Below are 22,283 nucleotides of genomic sequence, written 5' to 3'. Positions count from 1 at the left end.
AAATAAGTTTTTACAGCGATATCAATTAAACTAACATGTTTAGAAATAACATTTAATCCAACCTTTCAACTTCTGCTTATGAGTAGAAACTCATGAATTGCTCCCAGCATTGTTCTTTCCACTTACATTTCTAACACTCAGCATGTCAAGAGGCCATTATCAAGAATTATAAATGTGGGGAAAGAAGGAAAAGACAACAGTTTGAAGTGACCATCAAGGCTTCCAAATGAATTGACAAAATATATAATTAGCAACTTCCTACAGCACATCATTTTCTGATTAGGTGTCTTCTATGCAGGTCTGGTCTTTTAAGTTCCACATGACTATTGTTTAAAGACAGACTTGAAATGTTTTTGACTTAAGCCTTTTTTTAAGACTTTTGGCGACCTGCAAACACCCCAATGCCTGACATGCACAATATTTTCTGTAGTGGCTCATTGGTGCGAAAATATCTACACACAGGTTTCTGTTTGGATTTGCACTGAATAAGGAGCTTTCAGAAAAGGCTTAACACTCAAGATACTGTGATCAGCATATTGTTAATAGAATGCAAATGACCAGGTGATACTTTATGATTGACCCTTTTTGAAAGTACACAAATGCCCAGAGGGGGCATGCATTGCATTATGCACTCCCTTAGTCCTAAATATGAGATTTAATTCACAAAGGCATTTTGTGTGTGAGAAGGAACAGGGAGTTATTACAGTAATTGTTGGATTATGCTGCTATTTCTGCTGTTATTTTTCAGGACTTTTGTATTAGGTTGTGGCCTCATCTGTGGGACCTGCTGCTGTGCATTACAGCTCTGATCTGATCTGCTGTGCCAGACAGATGATGAGGTGATATTAAATCCTTGTTAAGTGCTGGAGCGAGACCAGGGTTAGGGGGGTGGGGGGTTATGCCCTGGCTGGTTGGACATTGGCAGGATGATGTTGATGTAAGCTGAGTGCAAAGTGACCTCTTTATTTTTTGTGAAATGTGAAATGCTGTGTTTCAGGGTCAGGCTGAAAGTTTAGAAATGGCAGAAAATAGCATAACAATAGCAACAGAAAATGCAGATTCGGAAATCATTTACTGTTGATCCAAGGAGTATTTTTCCCAGAAGAGCCCTAACGTCACTGTCGTACCAACACATTTTACCCATGGAAGCTACTCAGTAGAATCCCATTCAGAGCTGATGTTCACCTTCATGTAAAATAAACCCAACCGAAATCTGTAAAGAACTGTAATTTGTTTATTAATGTTTCAGTTTAACCTAACACTAATTTCCCCCCAAAAAATAGCTTGAGGGAAAGCTGCAGACAAATTACATTTGAAAGATGTTGTAGAAAAGAACAAGCAGAACTTCTTTTAGGGTTTATAATTTTAATTGCACAGCCATCAATTAGGATTAATTTGACCTCTTCTGGTTATAGAAATTTATCATACATGTTAGTCATATAGCCACACTGCACTCTGTACTTTTGATGTCAGTCTAAATATATCTGGTGGTTGTATACACTACTTACAAGTGTTAATTTAGTTGTTCTTCTGCAGATTTCAGCTTCTTGTACACTGGGCACAAAAATACAGAGGCAAAAGATAAGAAAGAGTTTGGATGATCTTGGTCTTGATGCATTGTGTCCACATTCGGTTCCAATCTGAAATACCTCTGTCTGTTTTGCATGCGCTCATAATCAGATTTTAAAGTCAAGTGGAAGTAAAGAGCTTTCTTACCCTTAGTGCACTCAGTTACAACCTAATGCATTCATGAATGTTATATAAAAAAGGAGCAGATTAAAGGAAAAAATTAATAACACAGCATACACAGTGACACAGCATATAATTAGGCTAATCAATATCACAGTCAAATGTTCCTTAGGGGGAGGTGACTCCAACAAACTCAGTCTGAACTTGGGATGTCAGATATGAAATCCTCTGTGCAGCTGAATCTGAACTCCTGTCTCTAATAAATTGCCACATGAGCCTGCTGAAACTCAAGTGTCTCCAGACGAGTGTTAATAACCCTGGAGATCCTGAGGTCCACAGGCACAAAAACAACTCATCTCCTCAAGGCCTGTGAAATACAGACTGCATGTACTTGGCTTGGCAAGCAGGTGCAGCCACAGAAGATTCATCTTTCACAGAGGTCCAGGGATCACAGGGAATAAACATTCAATCTATGATTCAGTCTCTCCATGAAAAACAACTGTCCTTTCCTCCCCCTCCATTCGTCTAGTCATTCATACAATCCATACGCTCGCTCTTTGAGCTGAATGCACGGCTTAAAAGGGGGATTGCAAGTGCAGCCAGCAGGAACTACTATGAGCTTTACACAGACTCACAAATTCCACCTCATGCACCCACCAGCCAATAGCCTCAGAAACTGTCAGAGAAGTGATGTGGATCCATATGTTGTTTGGGCGAGTGACACTCGTCTGTTAAACACATGTCCAATACAAATACCAAAGATCTGCTGCAACACAAAATGGGAATGCTCTGAAACAACAAATTTCGGATCTTTCATTGCCAAAGTCAGGTCGGTAGCTGTAGCAAGTTGCTTGGTGACAGTTGCTATAGCACCATGGCTTTCAGTTGAGGTGTCTAGGAGGCTGAAGTCGTGGATTTTATATTGTGGCTAAAGATGCAGTCAGTTTTTAGGCCACGCTAGGGGCTTTGCTCAACGACACAGTTGTTGGTCAGTCAATTACTCTAATCTAGACTTACATCTTAACCCGTGTTTGTACAAACTGGCATGAAAACTTGCACTCAAACGGTCGAACATAAAAGTTTATGAAACTTTAACAATTGTTATTATTGTAGAAAAAGGACTTAAAATGTGATGCAATTGAAATGAAAGTACAAAGCCTAAAAAGGAACCTTATTAAACAAATGAGAAAAAAATTACACTTGTTCATTTATGTACTAGGTAAAATGATCAAATTTCACATATTTGTGTAAGGCAAAGAAGACTTATTGATGCTCACCAGGCTGGAAAGAATTTCTAAAAGTTTTGGACTTCACTTCTCGATGTTCAGGCAGATCAAGTATAAATGGAAAACATTCACTGCTTCTGTTGGTTCCCCAACAATGCTTATACCAAGAGCAATTTGTGTATTCTGGGAACCCTGGGGTGGAAAAGCTAGATGTCAGCTGTTCTGAGGAATGTTTTGGATAGGCAGAGTCAAGGTCCTGCCCTTAATACTATATAAATTCTGTGGAAGCCCTGTAAGCAAGCAGTTCATATAAAAGGAAGCCAAGCAAAATTCCCGATTTCAAGCTGTTTTTTCAGGAGCAATGGGCTGAAATCCCTCCAGCCGGACAGAAAACAATTGCCAGAGAAATTTAGATGAAGATTAATCTGCAAAATGGGCTCTCGTCAGTTAGTGTTCACATACATTTTGCCACACACAAATATTTAAAATTCAGAATTTTTTTGGTTTTGTAACAGCTTTGTAGCTCATTTGTTTAACTGGATTCCTTCGACTTAGTTTCACGACTGCTGTAAAAATCCAATCATCACTCATGATCCCCTCAAAATGAACTGTACTTCAATAGCTATAATAGCTATACTCCATCTACTTTTACCATCTAAAACTGATGAACCATATTTGAATCCATTCAGAGAAGTACATAAATAATATATGTAAATATTTAAGGCTGCTATGAGGTTGAAGACTCATGAATCATGGTAAATGGTCTGCACTTATATAGCGCTTTTCTACCTATTGGCACTCAAAGTTCTTTACACTGCTTCTTATTGACCCATTCACAATCACACACACCGATGGGGGAGCTGTTATGCAGCTGGCAAAAACACACCGGGAGCAACTAAGTTGGGGTTCAGTGTCTTCGACACTTCGAAGACACTGACCAACCAACCAACAACTGTGAGATTGGTGGAAAACCGCTCTACCTTCCTGCGCCACAGTCACCCACTAACAGTTTAAATTCACACTATGATCACAGAGAAACCGGAGGTGTCTGTACTATCCACACACTGCCTCTGATGCGCTGCACCCCTTTAACTCTCAGATGCATAAAGGGAAAGTTTAACATCCCAGAGACCCATTTATTACACAACAACACTGTGCAGTCAATCACGCAGAGTGGTGATCATCTGATAAATAACCATTACCCTGTTCTTGTATATAGACGCACATTGTCCTAGAGCTCAGTCAATCTGACAGAGCCAAACACAAATCATATGTGAATGCACTGTGCACACACACACTTTTAACACAAAACTACATAACTCCCACACAGCAGCCTTGTGTTGAAGAGCATGAACAGACCAGTGTTATCTAAAATAACAGACTGAATGGATCACGATATGTCCCACATCTAGAACCCAGCTGATCACTAGACACCAGTATGTGCAGTTATTACATCACATACTGTAAAAGAACAAAAATTCAGGCTAAACACACTTGCCATCATATGCCTCCATTTTTTCTACCTAAAATGTTAAACTCTAGATGGAATTTTGCTATGCAGAGAAACAACCTATGAATTAACAGCTATATACACATTCTCTTCATACAAACCAGGCTCTACATCATCTGAACATGTCTCAGAACATCATAAATCATCTTTCTTCATTCGGAGCTACCTTCTATGTGAATACAAATCATACATGGCACAGAAGCATTTCCAATTTGCATGAATACACATCTAATGAGATTAGATAAACCTTTATTCGTCCCACAGTGGGGAAATTTAAGCTTCCTCAAAACCTGTTTATTATACAATACATTTCTTTGAAAAACTAAAAAATACAAAAACACTCAAACCAAAACAGAATCTAATAAACAGTGTCATTAAAAACCAATGGAAACTGTATTGTTGTTGGCAGGTTAACATAATGCAATTGTTTAGTGCTTATTCATGTTGTAGTCAAGTGGCAGACAAAGCCCAGAGACCCTCAAGCCAAACAAGTAGAAGAAAAGTATGCGAGTCATCCATATCTACAATGCAATATTGTATGTGTATGTGTGTGTTTACTGGGCTGAGTGAGAGATGGTTGTCTGGAAAGCAAAGGTGATGTGGTTTCGTGCCTGATCGAGGTAGGGGTCTGAGAAGGTGTGTGTGTCACCAGAAAAATGTCTCCACTGCATCAGCTCAGACATGCTGAGATGCTTCTGTGCCGCTCCTCCACGGTCACCTTGACGACCGAGCTGGCACGGTCTATCTGAATCCTTTCCCTGTTCCTTTTCAATGGCTGAGAATGAAGACAAAAATTAGTAGAGGAGTGAGGTTAAATGCTGCTGTCAGTGTGGAGTGCTGCTTATGTGCCTACCCAGGACGGATCCATCCATGCTGCAGCCACAGTTTAACAGGTCGTGAGTTAAACAGGGGGTGTCTGTCAGGCTGAAAAGGTCTTGCAGATCATTGTTGGAGAAGCTAGTGTGCGCTGCCCCTTTGCCTAGGTCAACCACAGTGCCAGAGAGCCCTTGTTTGGACACCTGTCTTTGAAAAATACGCTCCTCAATGGTGCCTAGGAGGAGGAAACATACATGGAAACATAATATATATAGTCAGTCTGATTCATGGTGCCTTGACCATTTGATGTTGTGCGTTTGTGCATTCTGACCTGCAGTGAGGAGACGATAGATATGTACAGTCTTCTTCTGTCCATCTCTCCATACCCGAGCCATGGCCTAGACAGGTACAAGTTTATGTTGGAGGGGCAATGACACACAAATACACAGCACCACCTGGTGGACATGCAGCTATGTACCTGTTTTCTCATTGCTTTCACACATGGAATTTGTTTCATGTGGTCTACATCAAATAGTTAACATACTAGGTGGGAATTTGGGTGTATGGAAAAAAATGTAATCAAAAACACACAGATAAATTAGAATCAGTTTACAGATTTAAACTTTGTTGGTGTGTCTGTGATTGTGTATTTGAGTCTATCTCACCTGAATGTCATTGGCAGGATTCCAGTCAATATCATACAGCACCAGGTGAGAAGCACCGATCAGATTTAGTCCGACACCACCGGCTTTAGAGCTCAGTAGAAAGAGGAAGTTCTGAGAATAGGGGCTGTTAAAATTGTCAACCAGTCGCTGTCTCTGGCCAGTAGGAGTGTGTCCATCTAGTCGACTAAATGTGTAGCCCATATGTACACACAGGTCCTGGAGCAAGTCAAGTGTCTGAGTGTAGTTGGACACTACAACCACCCTGCAGGGCCACAGGTACCATCTCATCAGAAGATGCACAGTATATAAAAGGCAAAATTGTACAGATGCACATGCAAATTCCAGATAAGCACACACACACACACACACACACACAAAGAAAAACACACGTGCCATCAAAATGAGGACATTAATTGAAAACCGGTGTTGATCTCTGGGGCTCGAGGGCCACAGACCGGCTTGTTTTCCAACTATCTCTGCACAACCCTCATCTTCCAGCTTCTGATTGACTGAACACACCCAATCCAGGTAATCAGCAGTGGGTCATGTTGGATAACAAGCAGGACTGCGGCCCTCGAGGACTGGAGTTCGACAGTTTGATTGGAGTTCTGAGTTCAATTGTTAGGATTAGGGTAAAGGGCTAATCCTAACAATCCCACCTTAATGAAACACTTAAACCCTAAAACCAAGTCAACAAGCCATTGAAGGGTAGAGCAATGTCCTAAAAAAATCCACCCACACACATTTACTCACCTGTCTGAAGGACTGAGTGTTCTGATGGCAGTTATCAGGTCTGAGAGAACCAGAAGTTTTCCAGAGTCTGCAGTTTTAAATCCATCCGAAGAGTAGGATTCTGGAAAGAGATCCACCAGACCCTTGAATAATGAACTCTCCACTGAATCGTTTTCTGTTCTTTCCTATAACCCAAAAAAACAAAGACAAAAACAAAAGGCTTCAGACATCAAACTTCAAACACACAAATAATAATAATTAAAAAAAAAAAAGAGTGATTACTTTTACCACAGATGTAACATGAACAATGACGCTCAGAGGTCAACAGAGTAACAAATATAACCTTGACAGTACAGTGGAGCAGACCAGGGTGGTTACACAGCTTCTTCAGGGCAGTGATGCAGGCTAGATGTGTGTGAGTTTGTGAAGAGCCCTGAAGGCAGGTTCTAAATACTCTGTGGCAAAGGAGATGCTTGTACAGTCCCAGCTGCAGCGGAGAGGGGCTGCAGAACAATGTCCAGTCAAGACGTGGTGGCAAGTAGCGGTTGATGATCTCCTGCGTCCGCCTGAGGATGAACATGCCAGTCAGGCGAGAGAGCTCAGCTGCTCGCTCTTCTCCCAAAACTCTCTCCTCCTTTTGGTGAGACAGATATAAGGTTCAGTTCAATAAACTTATTTTTATAAACTGGACATGACAACATATAAAGATAATCAGCAGGATCCTGACCTCTGTGCAGGATGGTTGTCTGGAGCGGAGGATCGGTTCCTCGTAAACTTTCTTGTAAGCAGTTGATGAGCCAAGAATCCCTGGGTTAACAAATTCTATAATAGCATAAAACTCCTGAAGGTCATTCTGCACAGGGGTCCCTTTAAAAGCAGAAAGACAATTAAGTTTAAACCTTTGCAAGAAGAAAAAGTAGTTGTTGCAAGACTCCTTAAAAGATTCCCCATCTCTTTCTGTTTCTGTGTTTCGGCATCAAAGTCTACCTGTAAGTATGACTCTGCGATTACAGGTGAGGCTGCTAAGGGCAGAGGAGGTTTTGATGCTGCTGTTCTTTAATCTGTGACCCTCATCACAGATTACAAGACCAAACTCCACTTTCTGTATCTAAAACACAAGAGCAATACAAAACTAGTCAAATGTAGCTTGCTATACCCACACATTCCCACATCACAAATTCTCCTGATGGACCTTTCCAAGCTGCACAACATTTAACCCTCAAAGCTGACAAGGAAAAACTCAGCAGGAAAAAAACCCTTAGTAACGTGTGTGCTTATTTCAGATAACAGTGTGACACAAGGGGAACATACCTGCTCCAGGCAGCGCAGCAGCATTTCATAGCTGATGACAAGAACACTGTGCAGGGGGGACAACACAAACTGCTCTATCCTGTGGTCCTATGCATGTGTCAACAAAATGTAAATAAATACATTAAAACAATCCTGATTAATGTAAGAGATATTTTACTTAGTAACAATTTCCTCTCACTTTACTACAATATTGTATAGCTTTTTTTATAAACAAGTTATAAAGAAAAATAAAAAAATTGTATAGCAAATACAATTTTTTTTTTCTTCAGCATGGGGCTGAGGCCAAAGGCTGATTTTCTGAACTGAGCATGTCATCACATACAAGTACTACTTGTCATTTTGTTTTTCTTATTTTCTCCACAAATTAGCATGTAGAATATCATTTGATGAATAGAGTTTCAACGACATTTTCGTTTTAGACAGAAACAGACTAGTTGTTAAGTTATGTTATGTTTATGTTATGTTTGTTAAACCAAAAAACATATTTTCCAATATTGTGAATTATTATTAAAGTAAATACAGGAATAGTAAAGGGTTTGTCCCACGTAAGGTTAAAAGTACAAGATTAGCTACAGAAAAGAAACTCTAGAGCTGCAGAATATCCTTGCCAGGGTGCAGCATGAGAATAAATTAACCTTGCAACTTACCTAGTGTGAATCTATCTACTATTCTGGCAATCATGTAACTATAAAAGACAGAATTGCCCCCTTTTTCTCACCTGATCCACAGTGAAAATGCTGATCCTTTCACGTCCCAGCCATTTGTTAAACTCTGCCCCCCAGTTCTGCACGAGGCTGCCAGGTGTAACCACAAGTACACGTTTAGCGACTGCTTTCCCACCATATGGTCCTTGTTTAAGCAACGTCCAGGCCAGTGCAACACTTTGCAAGGTCTTCCCAAGACCCATTTCGTCTGCCAGGATAGCACCGTGAAGACCCATGGCTCTAAGCACACAGACCAAACATGAATCATCTAATCCCAACAGGTGACTACTTTTGTGATTACTTTTCTACCTGTGTAGCTAAAATAGATTCACTAAGAGGTTCTTTAAACACCTCATGTCCATGACACACTCATAGAGGAAGAGCAGGCCTTCTCTCTGGTGGGGTCGCAGGTGAGTGGTGAGATGAGGGTCAACCACAACATCCACAACAGGAAGCCCTGACTTGTTATAAGACCACTGATGGTTAGGAGAAGGACGAGGCATCACCAGGGCTCCTACAAACAACATATACATAAAAATCAAATGAATAAATAAATGATGACACAAATATAATAAGTAATATCTGAACTGGTTTATCAGGATGGATGGTCTAATAAGTTATTAACATTATGTAATAGTATGTAAGAAATACTATTATGAAGTAAATTGCGCCTTCTGATAATTTTTCTAAAGAGTTTGAAAAAAAAAAACCTTCCTAATAACTTTAAGAAAATTTGATCACATATATACAGCGATCAGCCATAGTATTTTTATTACCTAGTGTTGATTAGGTCCCACTTTTGCTACTAAAATAGCCCTGGTGTACTTCTTAAAAGGTATGCTGTAGTATCTGGCACCAAGTAGCAGTAGATCCTTGATGTCCTGTAAGTTGCGAGGTTTTTCCAGGACATCCCACAGATGCTCAACTGGATTGAAACCTAGATAATTTGAAGGCCAAGTAAACACCTCGAACTTGTGTTTGTGCTTTTCAAAACATTCTTGAACCATTTTAGCGGTGGGGCAGGGTGCATTATCCTGCTGAAAGAGGCCACTGTCATCAGAAAGTAATGTTTCCATAAGGGTGTACTTTGTCAGTAATGATGTTTAGGTAGGTGGTACATGTCAAAGTACTCCTCTGCTAGCTTACTTTCTGGGTTTAGTGCATCCTGGTGCCATCTTTCCCAGGTAAGTGATGGGATCCCTCCTGGCTATCCACAAGATGTAAAAGAAACGTGATTAATCAGACCAAGCTACCTTCTTCCATTGCCTAGGGGTCCAGTTCTGGTGCTCACATGCCATTGTACCCGTTTTTGGTTGGGGACTCAGGTCAGCATGGGCACTTTGACCGATGTGCGGATATGCAGGCCCATGTGCCGCAAACCGTGATGCGCTGTGTAATCTGACACCTTTCTATCAGATCCAGACTAAACCATGGCAGCCTTCACTCCCTACTGTATGTGCATTAACTTGGCTACCCACGACCCTTTCGCTGGTTCACCGGTTTTCCTTCCTTAAACCACTTTTGGTAGGTCCTAAGAATCAGTGTATATGCAAAGCTATACATGGAAATGCATGCATTATTTATAAATACTTAACCCATAATACCCTAAATTCCAACATCTAACCTTCCGTTTTAGTCCACATACCTGGTGCCAGTGGGTCATGGTGAGGTCTGCAGGTGTTTTCCACCTTTGGTTTGGTTCTAGGATGCTCTACTCCTCCTAACAATGAGGGAGGGCAGAAAGGTTTGGAGGCCGAGCGACAAGGAGGGACAGGCTTTGTGGTCAACTCCACCTTGTCTACTTGGAGATCATGGAAACAACGTCCCTTGGCAAAGTCCTCTGGTGAAATGATCCCCATCACCTCTACCTCCTTTCCTCCTATGAACAGAGTCTGTCCCTCTGACAGGGAGGATAGCTCTGACACCTTGTATCCACTACCTACACAAAAATTTGCAAAAATGTTAGATTGTCTTGGCACTGAAGTATATATTTTATATGAATTATTTAGCACATTGGCTCAATGGGTAGAACATTGGGTTGGGATACAGAAGGCCGTGGGATTGAATCCCACCCCACTAGGTGTGGCCCTGCCCGTCAACCAATGCCTACCTTGGTGCCAGCTCTTAGCCCAGATAAAAATGAAAGGTCATTAAGGGCACGCAGTGTAAAAAGCAGCTTTCAAGGAAATATCAATACCAACATAAACAGATAAAATGTTCTTCTGTGTTATCATTTGTGTCAGGATATAGTAAAACAGCAGAGTATTTCTGTTAAAATTAAAAATCCTTATTAAATTAACATAAAAGATAAAAATATTCACAATATATTTTTAACAATACTTCACAATAAAGAATAATTAAGGAGATTATGAAGAATTTGCTTTTAGTTTATAAAGGAAATCTAGTTTACATAATAATCTTTGTCTCACCCTTTCCAATATCCTTTCCCTCCATGTCTTTAAGTGTGGCTGTGCGTCCTCTCGTCACCAGCACTGCATCGCCTTCCCAGCGCTTGTGTTTCTTCTTACTGGCCTTACACCACATCACGCTGAAGTAATGCACACTGGCCTGACTGCTGTCAGAGTCTACTGATACAGATGGATGAGGGGTCACAGGAGTCTCTGGAGTCATCTGGGGGTAGCCAATCACTCCTGCAACACAGACATGCAACACAGTGGTAAATGTAAATACAAATAACACAACCCACCAGCAGAGGTCACTGTAACACTAGACCCACACATTGTACTAGATGGTGAACCAGGATGATGGTCTCCCTCCACATTCACGAAGCTGACAGCTAAATCTGAATGCTCTTCCCACGTCAAAATGAAAATGTAGCAGAAAGGCTGAAACAGAGAGAGCTACAGGCAACTTTTTCAGTAATCAGCTGATTTGATCCTCAAAGGAGCTAAAATCAGGAAAAGGTCATCTGACATACAGGGAACAGAAGACAATTCTTGGCTTTTTTAATGGAAATAAGTGGACATTTGGACAAACTGTGAAAGAAATGGACAGCACTCATACACCATCATTACAATACAAACAAGTTTGTGGTTACATACATTAACTAACAATAACATCATCAAACCACATCTCCCTTCTTTTGTAAAATACTCTTGTCATCAATTTAGCAATTTGGGACCCTTAACAATCACCCTGATAAGATTTCAGTATATTCTTAATACCCCAGAATATCACTACAGTAAATTATGTTACCATAAGAGCTCTAATCAGCTTTAATAATAAAAATAATTAATGCTATCCCAACAAAACCATAGATACATATTGTTGGCAGATCTAAGCAGGAAAAGCACCAGCAAGATACATGTTGGTCGCAAATACAAATATTCCCTTCCAAAACCTGGACTTTCACATTTAATTACTCATTTTGGCGTATCACATTGTTAGCAATCTCAGTGTTTATCTGGGTGTGTTGTCTCTGCTGTCAGAAAGAATCAATAACTAATACTGACAAGCAAGACTGATAGCAACACAAGTCAGCCTCATCCTGCAATATGCTAACAGGATTTCAGTATCCGTATGAGGCACTGTTTTCAAAACATTTTAAAACCCTGACTCAGGTCTAAAATATGAAACTAATAAGCCTGACTTTTCTCATCAGCCTTGTTTCCACACTTTAACCCTTCTCTTTCCAAGACTGGTCAAAGATGTGGCATTCACGCTTGTTATTGAGGAACTGGGAGTCCATGTCTCAGTCGGGCAGCCTTTAGTTTCTCCACTTTGATTTTAGCTCTCAGAAGTTCCTCCTCAAGTTCCTGCTTTCTCTTCAGCCCCTCCCTCTTCTCTTCCAGATATAAGGCAACTTTCCGATGATTGGCTAACACCAACTCGTGCTCCTCTTTGGCCAGGTGCATAGGGCGAAACCTGTCAGGCTTATGGTGTGGGTAAATGTCGTTGGGGTATAGGTCATGGTGTAAGGGCAGTGGTGAGGTGGAGAGGGTTATGTTAACAGAGGAAGTGGTGGGAGACAGGGATGCTTCATATTCATGGACACTGCCCAAGTCCTGCTCCCCCTCCTGCTCCTGGCCTCCATCCAGCCCCGGCCCTGTGTGTGTAGAGAGAATGGGGAGGTCTGGCGGGGGTTTTACATCCTCTTCAGAATCCAGCTGGACCACCTCATGGGGGATACTTGGGACAGCTGCTGAGTAATCCTGGAGTCCTGCCAGAGAGGAGCTGCTGCCAGGATGTTCAATGGGAGAGTTGTGCTTGCTGTATATTAATCTACAAATGGAAAGAAGGATATCAATAAGTGAGATGAGAGTCCCCAAATAGCATTTATTGACTGTTGACACCTTGTTTATATGTGCAGACATCTGGGGATAATGAAATCAATCAAAGGATTAGTTGACTTATCAGAGTAGATGAGAAATATTAAAAATTAGCTAAAGAAATCGCCCGGCTATTATTCTCTTTGTTCCATATAATTGTTAAAAAAATATTTTGAGCTCTAATTTGTCATAGGCAATAGTCTTAACAATAATTTACTCTCAATATGGATTTAATGGTTTGCTGCCGTATGTTAGGATTTTCTAACTTTGTATGGCACTGAGATCTTGAGCCACTTTTGAAGAATTTGTGGTTCAATGTGTCATAGGCATTTATCAAAAAACGAAACCAATCCGAAGCAGTAAATGATTCACCTGTGCACTAATCAACATGTTTATCTATACAGGATCATGAGTGTTTTCCAGGTGAATATAAACAACCAAAAACACAGGCTACAATTAGCAGAACATTCACCATTTTCCATTTGAGCCTTTTTATATACAGGGGTTAATATGATTGAGCCTGGCAAATGTGAGTTCAGAGACTTCCCTCTACCTCTAACCAGTAAATTTAGAGCGAGGATGTTTGAACTAACTAAACTCTAATGTGACTGACCATTGCATTATCCCTTTAGCTCTTGTGTGTAATGTTGTGTGTCTGTGCTCGTGAAGGTTATTCTCACCGTACCTGCGCAGTGCCTGGTCCTTTTCATGGATGGCCACGTGGTGAAACAGGTGAGGGATCATCTCCATTATTCTCCTGGTTGGCTCAGAGATGCTCGCTCTGTACTCTGGCTGGGCGTGTCTCCGCTGCATCACTTCCTGTTTGGCAGACTCCTTCAGTCTCTTGTAGAGTGTCCTCAGGCCCTGAGCAGTACGGTGGGGTCTGTCCCCTCCTAAGGCGTTGTATTGCTCAGCTACAGTGTCCCAGCACTTGTTCTTGTCCACAATGACTGCATGCTTGTTAGTGTGCTCCTCCAGGATGCGGATGTGAGGCCGGACCAGCTTCAACAGGTCCAGCTTCTCAGAGAGGGTGAAGTTGGAGGAGCGAGCTTTGCCCACCATACTGGACAGAAACACAGAGCTGGATGCCATCTTATAGCATAGCAAACTCACATAGATAAAGTCAGGACTAAAGCTGTCACTCTTCAGTAACCACAATCCACACTGTGGCTTTACACTCTTCCCACCTGTCTGTGTTTGTCCCTGATGGCTTCTCTTGGTCCACAGTGGTAAAGCTAACACTTGTCTAACTCATACATGTCTCACTGCCTTCTCTCCTTCCCTAAATCAAACATAAGCTATGTCTAACATGTGCATGTATTCATACACTACTCCTGGCCTCCCTCTCAGCTGCCTTGCACAACAAAAACAGGCTGCTGCACACAATAAGAATCAGGCTTAACTAGGCCAGCCTCGTTTAGGCCCCCGCCTACCGCGGAGGGCTTTGGATGAATTCCTCCCAGCTTAGGCTGACGTAGCTAAGCCGCTTAAGCCCAGCCCGACCTACTTACAGCTCAGTCTCTCTAAACCCCAAACCAAGCACAGCACAGAGCACAGCCACGCTGCCTCTACATTAGAACACTTGCACGGTGTCAGTGTCTTGCACAAATAGGGAAAACAATCCTCAAACACTATCACAGGTTACTACAGGTCAGTGGTATATTTTCCAAAAGTGAGCGACGCCTTGAAATAGCGCTGGCTTAACTAACTGACCAGGGTAGGGTGGGGTGTGAACGCGCTTGCGCATGCCCGCACGCAGCAGTCTGGTGAATGTACACAATACATCTGAAGTGTGCGTTTTAAATCACGGCTCATATTAACAAAACACGTGTTCGTGGCGCGTGTGGAACCCGTGCAAAAGCAGGCGCAGAGAACGTGCGTGCCGCGTGTTTTCAGGGTACAAAATAGAGGCACTAGTTGCTCTACAGGAGGAGGGAGCGGGCGCTCACTGATCCCGAGCACAGTCCTAATCTGCCCGGCGCTGCCGCTGCACCGCCACACTGATTTGCATAATGCTGGACCTGCTGTAACACAGCCTCCGTCCGCCTGGTTTCAGCTTTAGTGTGTGTGTGCGCGCGTTATTATTAGCCACGGAGACGTCACAGTGAGGCACTGCGACATGATAGAGAAAGAGATCGTTGTCACACACTTTGTCAGCGTCAGTTATTTGTGTGAAAACTGGTCACAAACGAGAGAGTTGAGCGACATAAACCTTGAGCTATGCTACTGAGGCTGGTTCATAGTTAATGAGGCTCGGCTGTGGTGACCCTGTAGTGTTTAATACTCAGTTTGTTTAAGAATAAAAAATACAGTGTGAATAGAGAAACGGGGCTTTGTGGTAAACTGGCAGGGTGTGTGCTGAGTTGGAGAAGACTTTAAAAATGCATCTGAATCAACAACCACGAAAAGTAGCTGCATTGAATTACACCTGTGCAGACAGGACTTAAATCCCTCTAATAGGCATTAAGTTGTAGGGGTTTGTTAATTAGTAATAAACTTGAGTTGTAGAGAGATGAGACATCTTGGAAAAGGAGAAATCTTGCTAAGCGTCATACATACGTTTTAATCAATTAACTTTTTTTGTGTAGAAGATAATTCCAGTAAATGCTATTGTGATCACGTGCAGTACCAGTCAAATTACCAAGTTTGTAAAAAAATAATCTAAATGTAGATATACTGCAAAAATAGACTGTTGGGAATACGTTTAACATTTAAAGTATTTTTAAATAAATCAAAACACAGATTTCCTGGATTTTAATTGCTCTCATTAGGCACCTGCTTAAATACACAGGATTTCTCCTGATATAGGCTTTGCACGCGGTGGATGGTTTCAGTCCCATCTGGATTTAACTGAAAACTAATCAGGAGTCTCTCCAATCTGAGAACTGCTGAATTAATTAGCAGTCATCATTTGAGCAAATACCAGCTCATCAGAGGGCAGAGTATGTTCACGTATGTTTAAATTGCGAAGAGGCAGGTTCATACTTATGCTATCCAGATTTACAAAAAATGCATTGGATTATTATTTCAAGGAGACTGATGTCTTTAATTGGTATCATGGGTTTCTTCAATCTTACAGTCATTCAGCCTCCTCACTATGCTGTTTATATCACTATGTGTGCCACAGAGAAAGAAAATTAGACAGTAAGGAATATAAAAAAAAAACAAGAAAAACTTCAAAACATGTGCACGCTGATCTCCAAAATCAATGTACAGCTGTGTATGGTGTCCAGTTGCACCACATATCACTCTCTGAAAAAGCAGCAGTTTGCAGTGATTGTCTCAAAACAGTGTGTTACAACACGTTAGTTTGAGGGTCAAAATATTTTTGCCCAAGCCATTTTAATTTGTTGTATTCTTTTAAATAAAGTTATACATGTGTTTTAAATAGGATACCAACAATTTGAGCTACATGTTTAGAAATGAATGTGTATTATGGTGAAAACATTTTAATTTTAGTCAAAACACTGAAATAACTTTTGCATAAAAAAGTTCTGAACAAAAGTAAATTCTGAATGCAGCATTGGGTTAAATAAGCACCTATCCCAATTATGTTTTATGTATCAGCATAAGACAATTCTTGTCTAAGTATTGTCTAAGTATTGTCCCAGCTATAAATCTTTATATCCTACCTGCTGGTCTTCTGTCTTCTGCATAGTCTACTGAGGCATTTTCAGGATATTCTCCGTCAGCTTCATTTTCCTTACTCTCTGTTGAGCTGAGAACACGAGCCAGAGCCCTGGACAAGGCTGGAGTAGGCTGGGCAACACACTCTGTTTTACTTGGAACTGTTCCCGCTAAACTTCTTTGAACCTGCAAAACCAGAGGAAGTAAACAAAAATACATTAATAAAAGCAAAGAAAATTGAACAAGGACAATAGGGACCTATTAAATATTGAGGGATCTATTGGCAAAGTCCTACCTTATCCAGTACATTGCCTAAACCAAGTTTAGGGTTCAGGAGTTTGGATTCAGCAGAAAGACATGAAGTTGATGCTTCGGGAGACACAAAACGAGGCTTTTTCATTGCATTACCCAGGAGCTGGCTGGGAGCTCCTGAACGCCTCATTCTTCCAATGGTTAACCACAATAATCCTAAACAACAACAAAATAAAGGAATATCAGCTCTCTAGAGGCTAATTAGAGTTAATAATGTGTATATTACTATAGAAAATTAACTCCGTTTTTCAGGAATACGGGAATATAATAAAATATTTTAGAAGGCATGAAAAAATGAGAAAGAATATCTTTTTTTGATGTCACAATGGAGGCTATTTGAAGACACCAATCCATGAGTCTAGTTAACTACTTAATGTATGTGTACTAGAAAAAGCTAAGAAAACACATGCCACCAAAAGAGTGTTTACGCGTGTTACATCTTATCGACAATTACCTTTCTACCCTTTTAAAATTCTCCTGACATGGAAATAAAAGCTGTCAGGTGCTAGTTAAGTAATTTGTAGATGAACACAACAAGGACTAACTTAGCTTCATTAACGTTAACCCGTTACATCTTTATGACAGGTTAGCTAGTTAAGTAATTTGTAGATGAGCACAACAAGGGCTAACTTAGCTTCATTAACGTTAACCCGTTACATCTTTATGACAGGTTAGCTAGTTAAGTAATTTGTAGATGAACACAACAAGGACTAACTTAGCTTCATTAACGTTAACCCGTTAACCTTTATGACAGGTTAGCAAGACATTGAAGCTAAGGCTAGCCTGCTAACAACAAACTCTAATACTAGTCACACGGTCTAAAATCGGCTTTAATTTTACGTTTAATGATGTGTGACAGCGTGTCACTTACCCGGACGAACTGAAACATTTATTATGAAATTTTAGGTCACAAAATGTGTTTCTATTTTGTTTATAAAACTCGATCTTTACTCTTTTCCGTTTCTCCCGCTGAACTGTTGGAAGAATCTGATTGGTGGAGCCCAACTAGTGGGCGGTAACAAAACGATTGGGGTGCGTTTGGTTTGTAACATTAGAGCACTTTACCGGTTGCCGATTCCCTAGATGTAGCCCACCGCCCATAACTGAATTATAAATCGGGCTCCTCTAGTACTTTTAGACAGCTGGCTTCACTTCACTGCTTGAACGTGTTTATGTGTAGGAGCCATGGACCTGAAGCGATCTTTTGTTTGGCTTCAGCAATTATTATAAAATGATTAAGCATTTACTTCCTACCTTTTCATCTCAAAGTAATTGTAAATTGATTTCACTTTACATGACATCTACTGGTGTTTAGCGAAAGTAAACATGGTGGAAAGTGAGTACATTAATTAAAATACTCAAAAACGTTACTACATACAGTTCTAAGGTACAGGAAGTTTTTAGGTTTTCTGCTACTTTTATTCCTTTTAATATGCTGGATGTCCGAGCAAAATAGTGTACATTTCACCCAACTACACGTATATTGTATAGTTCTTTTTCAGATTAGGAAAAATAAAATTTTATAAACAGGTGCATTCTGATACAAAACATTAATCTGCACAGTAGTACTGTATTTAAACTAGAGCCATCCCGAAAATCATTATATGCTGCTTCCACTTTCATTCTTAAATAATAAAAGTCCAGTAGTATAACAACAAAAGATTAGCTTAAACAAAGTAATATGACCTGCTATTATTTAAAGTAAAATGTATTTAGGTAAAAGTAGTCAGAAGTATGATAATGCCAGATCTTTATCTATCTTTTGCAAGTTGAAATTTAGTTAAATTTACTTAACAAAACGATACTACTTCTGAGATGATTACAGGCATTTGGGTTGCTCTCTGAGTTTTGTGGTCAGAGAGAATGTCTCATCTGATGTCATGTCTGTAATCCAATCAGCGAGGGAGAAAGCGTAATCTATGATAATCCCACATCCAGAGAGACAGACAGAGAAGGCACATAGGGAAACCTTGGGAACGGTGCATCATTAAGAGAGATAGAAATAGTTGAAAGCAGTAATCTCTCAAGGCTATACCACAATCAAGTATTACTGGCAAGGCAGTAAGTAAAAACACTACTACTGACTTTAGTAAGTATTTGAGAGAGTGTTTTTTGTCCTGTAATTCTGTCTGTGTCTCTGACCTGATCTCATCTGACAGCTGCCTGCCTGTGAACCCTTGTTGTCAGGGATACCACTCCATGGAGAGACACTCCCAAGTGTAGGGGAGGGCTTTAAGAGACAGGAGACCCTCACTTTGACAAGTAAAGAGAGGATGAAGAAGGTAAGGCTGTAGTACTGGGAAGACAAGTGGGAAGGTCAGCTGCGTGCAGGAAACAGTGGAGTGGAAGCCAACAGATAAAGGAAGGAAGAAAAAAGTGTTGGATGAAGTAAAAATTAGGTGTCAGGTAGGAATAGTATTGCCACAGTGGGTAAACAGCAAACAAAACAAAAAGAAACAAACGAGTCAACACTGTAAGATTTAATGTTTCTTCCCAACTTATGCGTTTTTGTCTTGAATCTATCTGTTTGGGTGTAGGATGGGCTATGATCTTGAGAGGTTTGTGGGTTATGTGAATGAGGGTCTCCTGTGCTGTGTATGTCGAGACGTTTTGGAGCGCCCCCTCCAGGCCCCCTGTGAACATGCCTACTGCAGCGCATGCATCAGCAGCTGGCTCGTCCATCACCACAGCTGTCCTGAGGACAGACTGCCACTGGATATAGGCAATCTCAAACCGCTGTACAGGTTTTTCTTCACCTCTGAACACTGCCGTTTCTATTGTCTCTTCATAGTTTCCCGGTTTTCATCTTCTGCTATTCAGTGCAGTTACAGACATATAGTTTGCACCTTGCTTACCCTTACTTCTCTGATAGGGCTTTTGTTTTTGATGATAGGTACATGCGTAACGATCTGAACCGCTTGCAGATCCGTTGTATAAATGCAGGTCAGGGTTGCGAGGTGGTCAGTTCCCTGGAGAACCTGCAGGCGCATGAAGATGATTGCGAGTTTGCCTTTGTGTCCTGCTCTAACACAGGTATGAAACCTTTTAACACTGACTTAAAAGGCTGCTTGTCTATGTGCTGGTCAACTACTTTCTGGGATATTATTTGTAAAGTTAAATTGGGGATTTGTGTGACACAAAGGTAATACGACACCTCTGTGTGTGGGTGAGCAACAGGTGGCTCTTTTGTTGTCATGGCCTCTCCACAAAGTAGTCTACCTGTGGGACTCGCAACTCCCAAAACACACAGAAAGCCCACTCAGGGTCAAATTTCTATCATTCTTTAATGAGCATTTTAAACATGTTTATGTATGTTTACAGTTTATACAATAGTTCGCTTACAGAGTGATTGTTACATGTCATTGGCAGGTGGAGAGTGCATATGTTACTACTGTGGTATGTATAGTGTATGTATGCAGTGTGACTTATGGCAGTTTTAAGCACTAACAGCAACAAACATCTAGATCCACTGGATGTTTCTCTCAGTCTCTGATTGCTGTGCTCTTTGAGAAGTTTTTTTTAAAGATTAAGCAAATTAAAAAGTTATCAAGTATATTGCTTGTTTTTTCCCCCAATACTGCTGTTGTTCTGTTTCCATGATAAAATTCATGTTTTTATACTTATTTAAGGAATTGAATGCCAGTTAATTTAATCACTTTATGATTATTAGATTAAGAGCATTATTAATAGATATTTGCAAAAAAACCCTAGACCTTTTAAGGTTATCTGATAAATTTGTGCATACTCTTATTGTAGTTGTACAGCATATTTAATACAATCTTTGTGACTGTGATTTTATTTGAGTATTTTTCAACACAAGGAATCTTAATTAATCTGTCAAGTAAAACGTGTACTATGTCATCTCAGGTTGTCCTGTGCGGGTAGAAAGGCGGGATTTGGAGGCTCACCTCTTAGAATGTAACTTTAGCAGCAGAGAGTGTCCCAATGGCTGTGGCCACACTGTCCTTTCTAGTGATCAATCACAGCATAACTGTGTAGCAGAGCTGCGCACTGAAGTGGAGATGCTCAGGTGGGTATGTCTGCGGTCAGGAAAACATCTTCAATCATCTTCTTTAACACTAGGTGATGCAAGCACTTTGTATCACCTATACAGATCCTAATTTTCTAATATTTGATGTTTATGTTAGGGCAGAGATGTTGTGCAAGGTAGAGGAGGTGAGAAGAGAAATGGAGTCTCGGTTGGATTCACAGAGGAGACACATGGTGCAAAAAGAGTCGCAGCTGAAGAATGACGTGGAGGAGGTCAAGGTGACCTGATAATTGCTCTGTTTTAAAATGCAATCCATTTACTGAAAGAACACAAAGTGGAGGGAAGATTTGAAGGACTGGCAACTAAATCTACTAAACCTACTTTGATGCTTTGTTGTAAACAAAACATAAACTACATGTGTCCTGGAAGGGGACTGTTTCTCTTCTTAAGGTTTCTTACATTTTTCTCTTGTTACAGGGAGGTTTACTGTATGCTATTCCAAAGTAAGAACCAAGCATTATGTTATCATAAGTTTGGGATGTGGGCTGAATAGATATATTCAGATTTGAACTTTGTCACTGCAATTACCAACATCAGAACATCTCAAAGCTTCGCGCTATGTACCAAACTGAAATTTAACATCTAAAACAATAAATCCCTTATATATCAGAAAATGTAAACTAACCAACAGAACAGTTTTTGATGTTGTTATCCCAGACACAATAAATAAAACAAATACTTGAGATTCATGACCCTGGAATTAATACAAATAAATAGCAAATATTTAATAACAATTACATATCTTTTTCCTGTTAATAACACAGGAAAGACATTATTGTCATCTCCTTGCAGGTTCAGTTGTCCCGTGTCATGTGTGACATGCAAGCCCTGCTAGAAGCAGAGTGTCTGAGAAGACAGGAGTTGGCAGAAGCGGAGCTGGAGAAGAGGGAACTGCTAGAGCTCCTTAGAGAACTGCAGCCAACCAGGAGTCAGCATTATTTCAAACAGGCAGATGGAAACCAGCATCAGGAGGACCTGCATACATATGGATGGGAACTACACACTAGGCCAACAAGACACCAGCAGAGAGAAGCATTTTTACCTGCCTCCTCTCACTCTCTACATTCAGCTCAGGTTGTAAATGTTTCAGGACCACCCCCATCACCACAGCTGAATGAGGTAGTGCGCAAGGCTGGTGGAACCCGAAGTCTAACCCTAGACTGCATCAAGAGGAAGAGCCGGGAGGTGACAGTCATTTGAGTATGAATAGATCCAAAAAGTATTAACCAAACCAGAAGAGGCAACATTTTTATTTTTATATTTGGCAACATGTAATGCATGCACCAAGTATGTACAGCATGTACAATAAGTTGTGTTTTGGCATGATTAAAGTCCTAGGTTTTTTAATTAA

At 40.7% G+C, this 22,283-nt stretch overlaps 3 protein-coding genes across 3 annotated transcripts; 1 reads left to right on the top strand and 2 right to left on the bottom strand.

The window, feature by feature from the left end:
- Positions 1 to 1,326: 1,326 nt before the first annotated feature.
- Positions 1,327 to 17,862, bottom strand: rad54b (RAD54 homolog B). The gene is made up of 16 exons (XM_067511443.1): positions 17,753 to 17,862; positions 16,865 to 17,037; positions 16,575 to 16,755; positions 11,083 to 11,304; positions 10,299 to 10,592; positions 9,005 to 9,167; positions 8,668 to 8,893; positions 7,950 to 8,036; positions 7,626 to 7,746; positions 7,366 to 7,505; positions 6,982 to 7,272; positions 6,660 to 6,823; positions 5,907 to 6,168; positions 5,573 to 5,639; positions 5,279 to 5,476; positions 1,327 to 5,200 (listed from the first exon to the last, which is right to left on the bottom strand). Exons 2-16 carry the CDS (start codon positions 17,009 to 17,011, stop codon positions 4,980 to 4,982), a joined length of 2,784 nt encoding a protein of 927 aa, XP_067367544.1. The 5' UTR covers positions 17,012 to 17,037; positions 17,753 to 17,862; the 3' UTR covers positions 1,327 to 4,979.
- Positions 11,341 to 15,668, bottom strand: LOC137130839 (fibrinogen silencer-binding protein). Its single transcript, XM_067511444.1, has 2 exons — positions 13,628 to 15,668; positions 11,341 to 12,895 (listed from the first exon to the last, which is right to left on the bottom strand). The coding sequence occupies exons 1-2, from the start codon at positions 14,032 to 14,034 to the stop codon at positions 12,340 to 12,342; spliced, it is 963 nt and encodes a 320-aa protein (XP_067367545.1). The 5' UTR covers positions 14,035 to 15,668; the 3' UTR covers positions 11,341 to 12,339.
- A 1,081-nt stretch (positions 17,863 to 18,943) lies between the features above and the next one.
- rnf41l (ring finger protein 41, like) lies at positions 18,944 to 22,147 on the top strand. The gene is made up of 5 exons (XM_067510808.1): positions 18,944 to 19,625; positions 19,775 to 19,914; positions 20,749 to 20,911; positions 21,030 to 21,150; positions 21,725 to 22,147. The coding sequence occupies exons 1-5, from the start codon at positions 19,420 to 19,422 to the stop codon at positions 22,130 to 22,132; spliced, it is 1,038 nt and encodes a 345-aa protein (XP_067366909.1). The 5' UTR covers positions 18,944 to 19,419; the 3' UTR covers positions 22,133 to 22,147.
- The last annotated feature ends 136 nt before the right edge of the window (positions 22,148 to 22,283 follow it).

Source organism: Channa argus, chromosome 7 (genome assembly GCF_033026475.1).
Source record: "Channa argus isolate prfri chromosome 7, Channa argus male v1.0, whole genome shotgun sequence".
NCBI lineage: Eukaryota > Metazoa > Chordata > Actinopteri > Anabantiformes > Channidae > Channa > Channa argus.
Note: the sequence above shows the minus strand (reverse complement) of the source record. Positions and strands in the feature narration are given on the sequence as shown.

Bases quoted from the DNA above. Each gene is read 5' to 3' on its own strand.
- LOC137130839 (XM_067511444.1), bottom strand. From the start codon at position 14,034: ATGGCATCCAGCTCTGTGTTTCTGTCCAGTATGGTGGGCAAAGCTCGC. The intron at 12,896-13,627 runs GTACGGTGAGAA...TTCCATTTGTAG, and splicing joins AAGGACCAGGCACTGCGCAG to ATTAATATACAGCAAGCACA.
- rad54b (XM_067511443.1), bottom strand. From the start codon at position 17,011: ATGAGGCGTTCAGGAGCTCCCAGCCAGCTCCTGGGTAATGCAATGAAA. The intron at 10,593-11,082 runs GTGAGACAAAGA...ATTTTTGTGTAG, and splicing joins GGGAAAGGATATTGGAAAGG to GTAGTGGATACAAGGTGTCA. The intron at 8,037-8,667 runs GTGAGAAAAAGG...ACACATGCATAG, and splicing joins GCATTTTCACTGTGGATCAG to GACCACAGGATAGAGCAGTT.
- rnf41l (XM_067510808.1), top strand. From the start codon at position 19,420: ATGGGCTATGATCTTGAGAGGTTTGTGGGTTATGTGAATGAGGGTCTC. The intron at 19,626-19,774 runs GTTTTTCTTCAC...TTTTGATGATAG, and splicing joins AATCTCAAACCGCTGTACAG to GTACATGCGTAACGATCTGA. The intron at 20,912-21,029 runs GTGGGTATGTCT...TGTTTATGTTAG, and splicing joins ACTGAAGTGGAGATGCTCAG to GGCAGAGATGTTGTGCAAGG.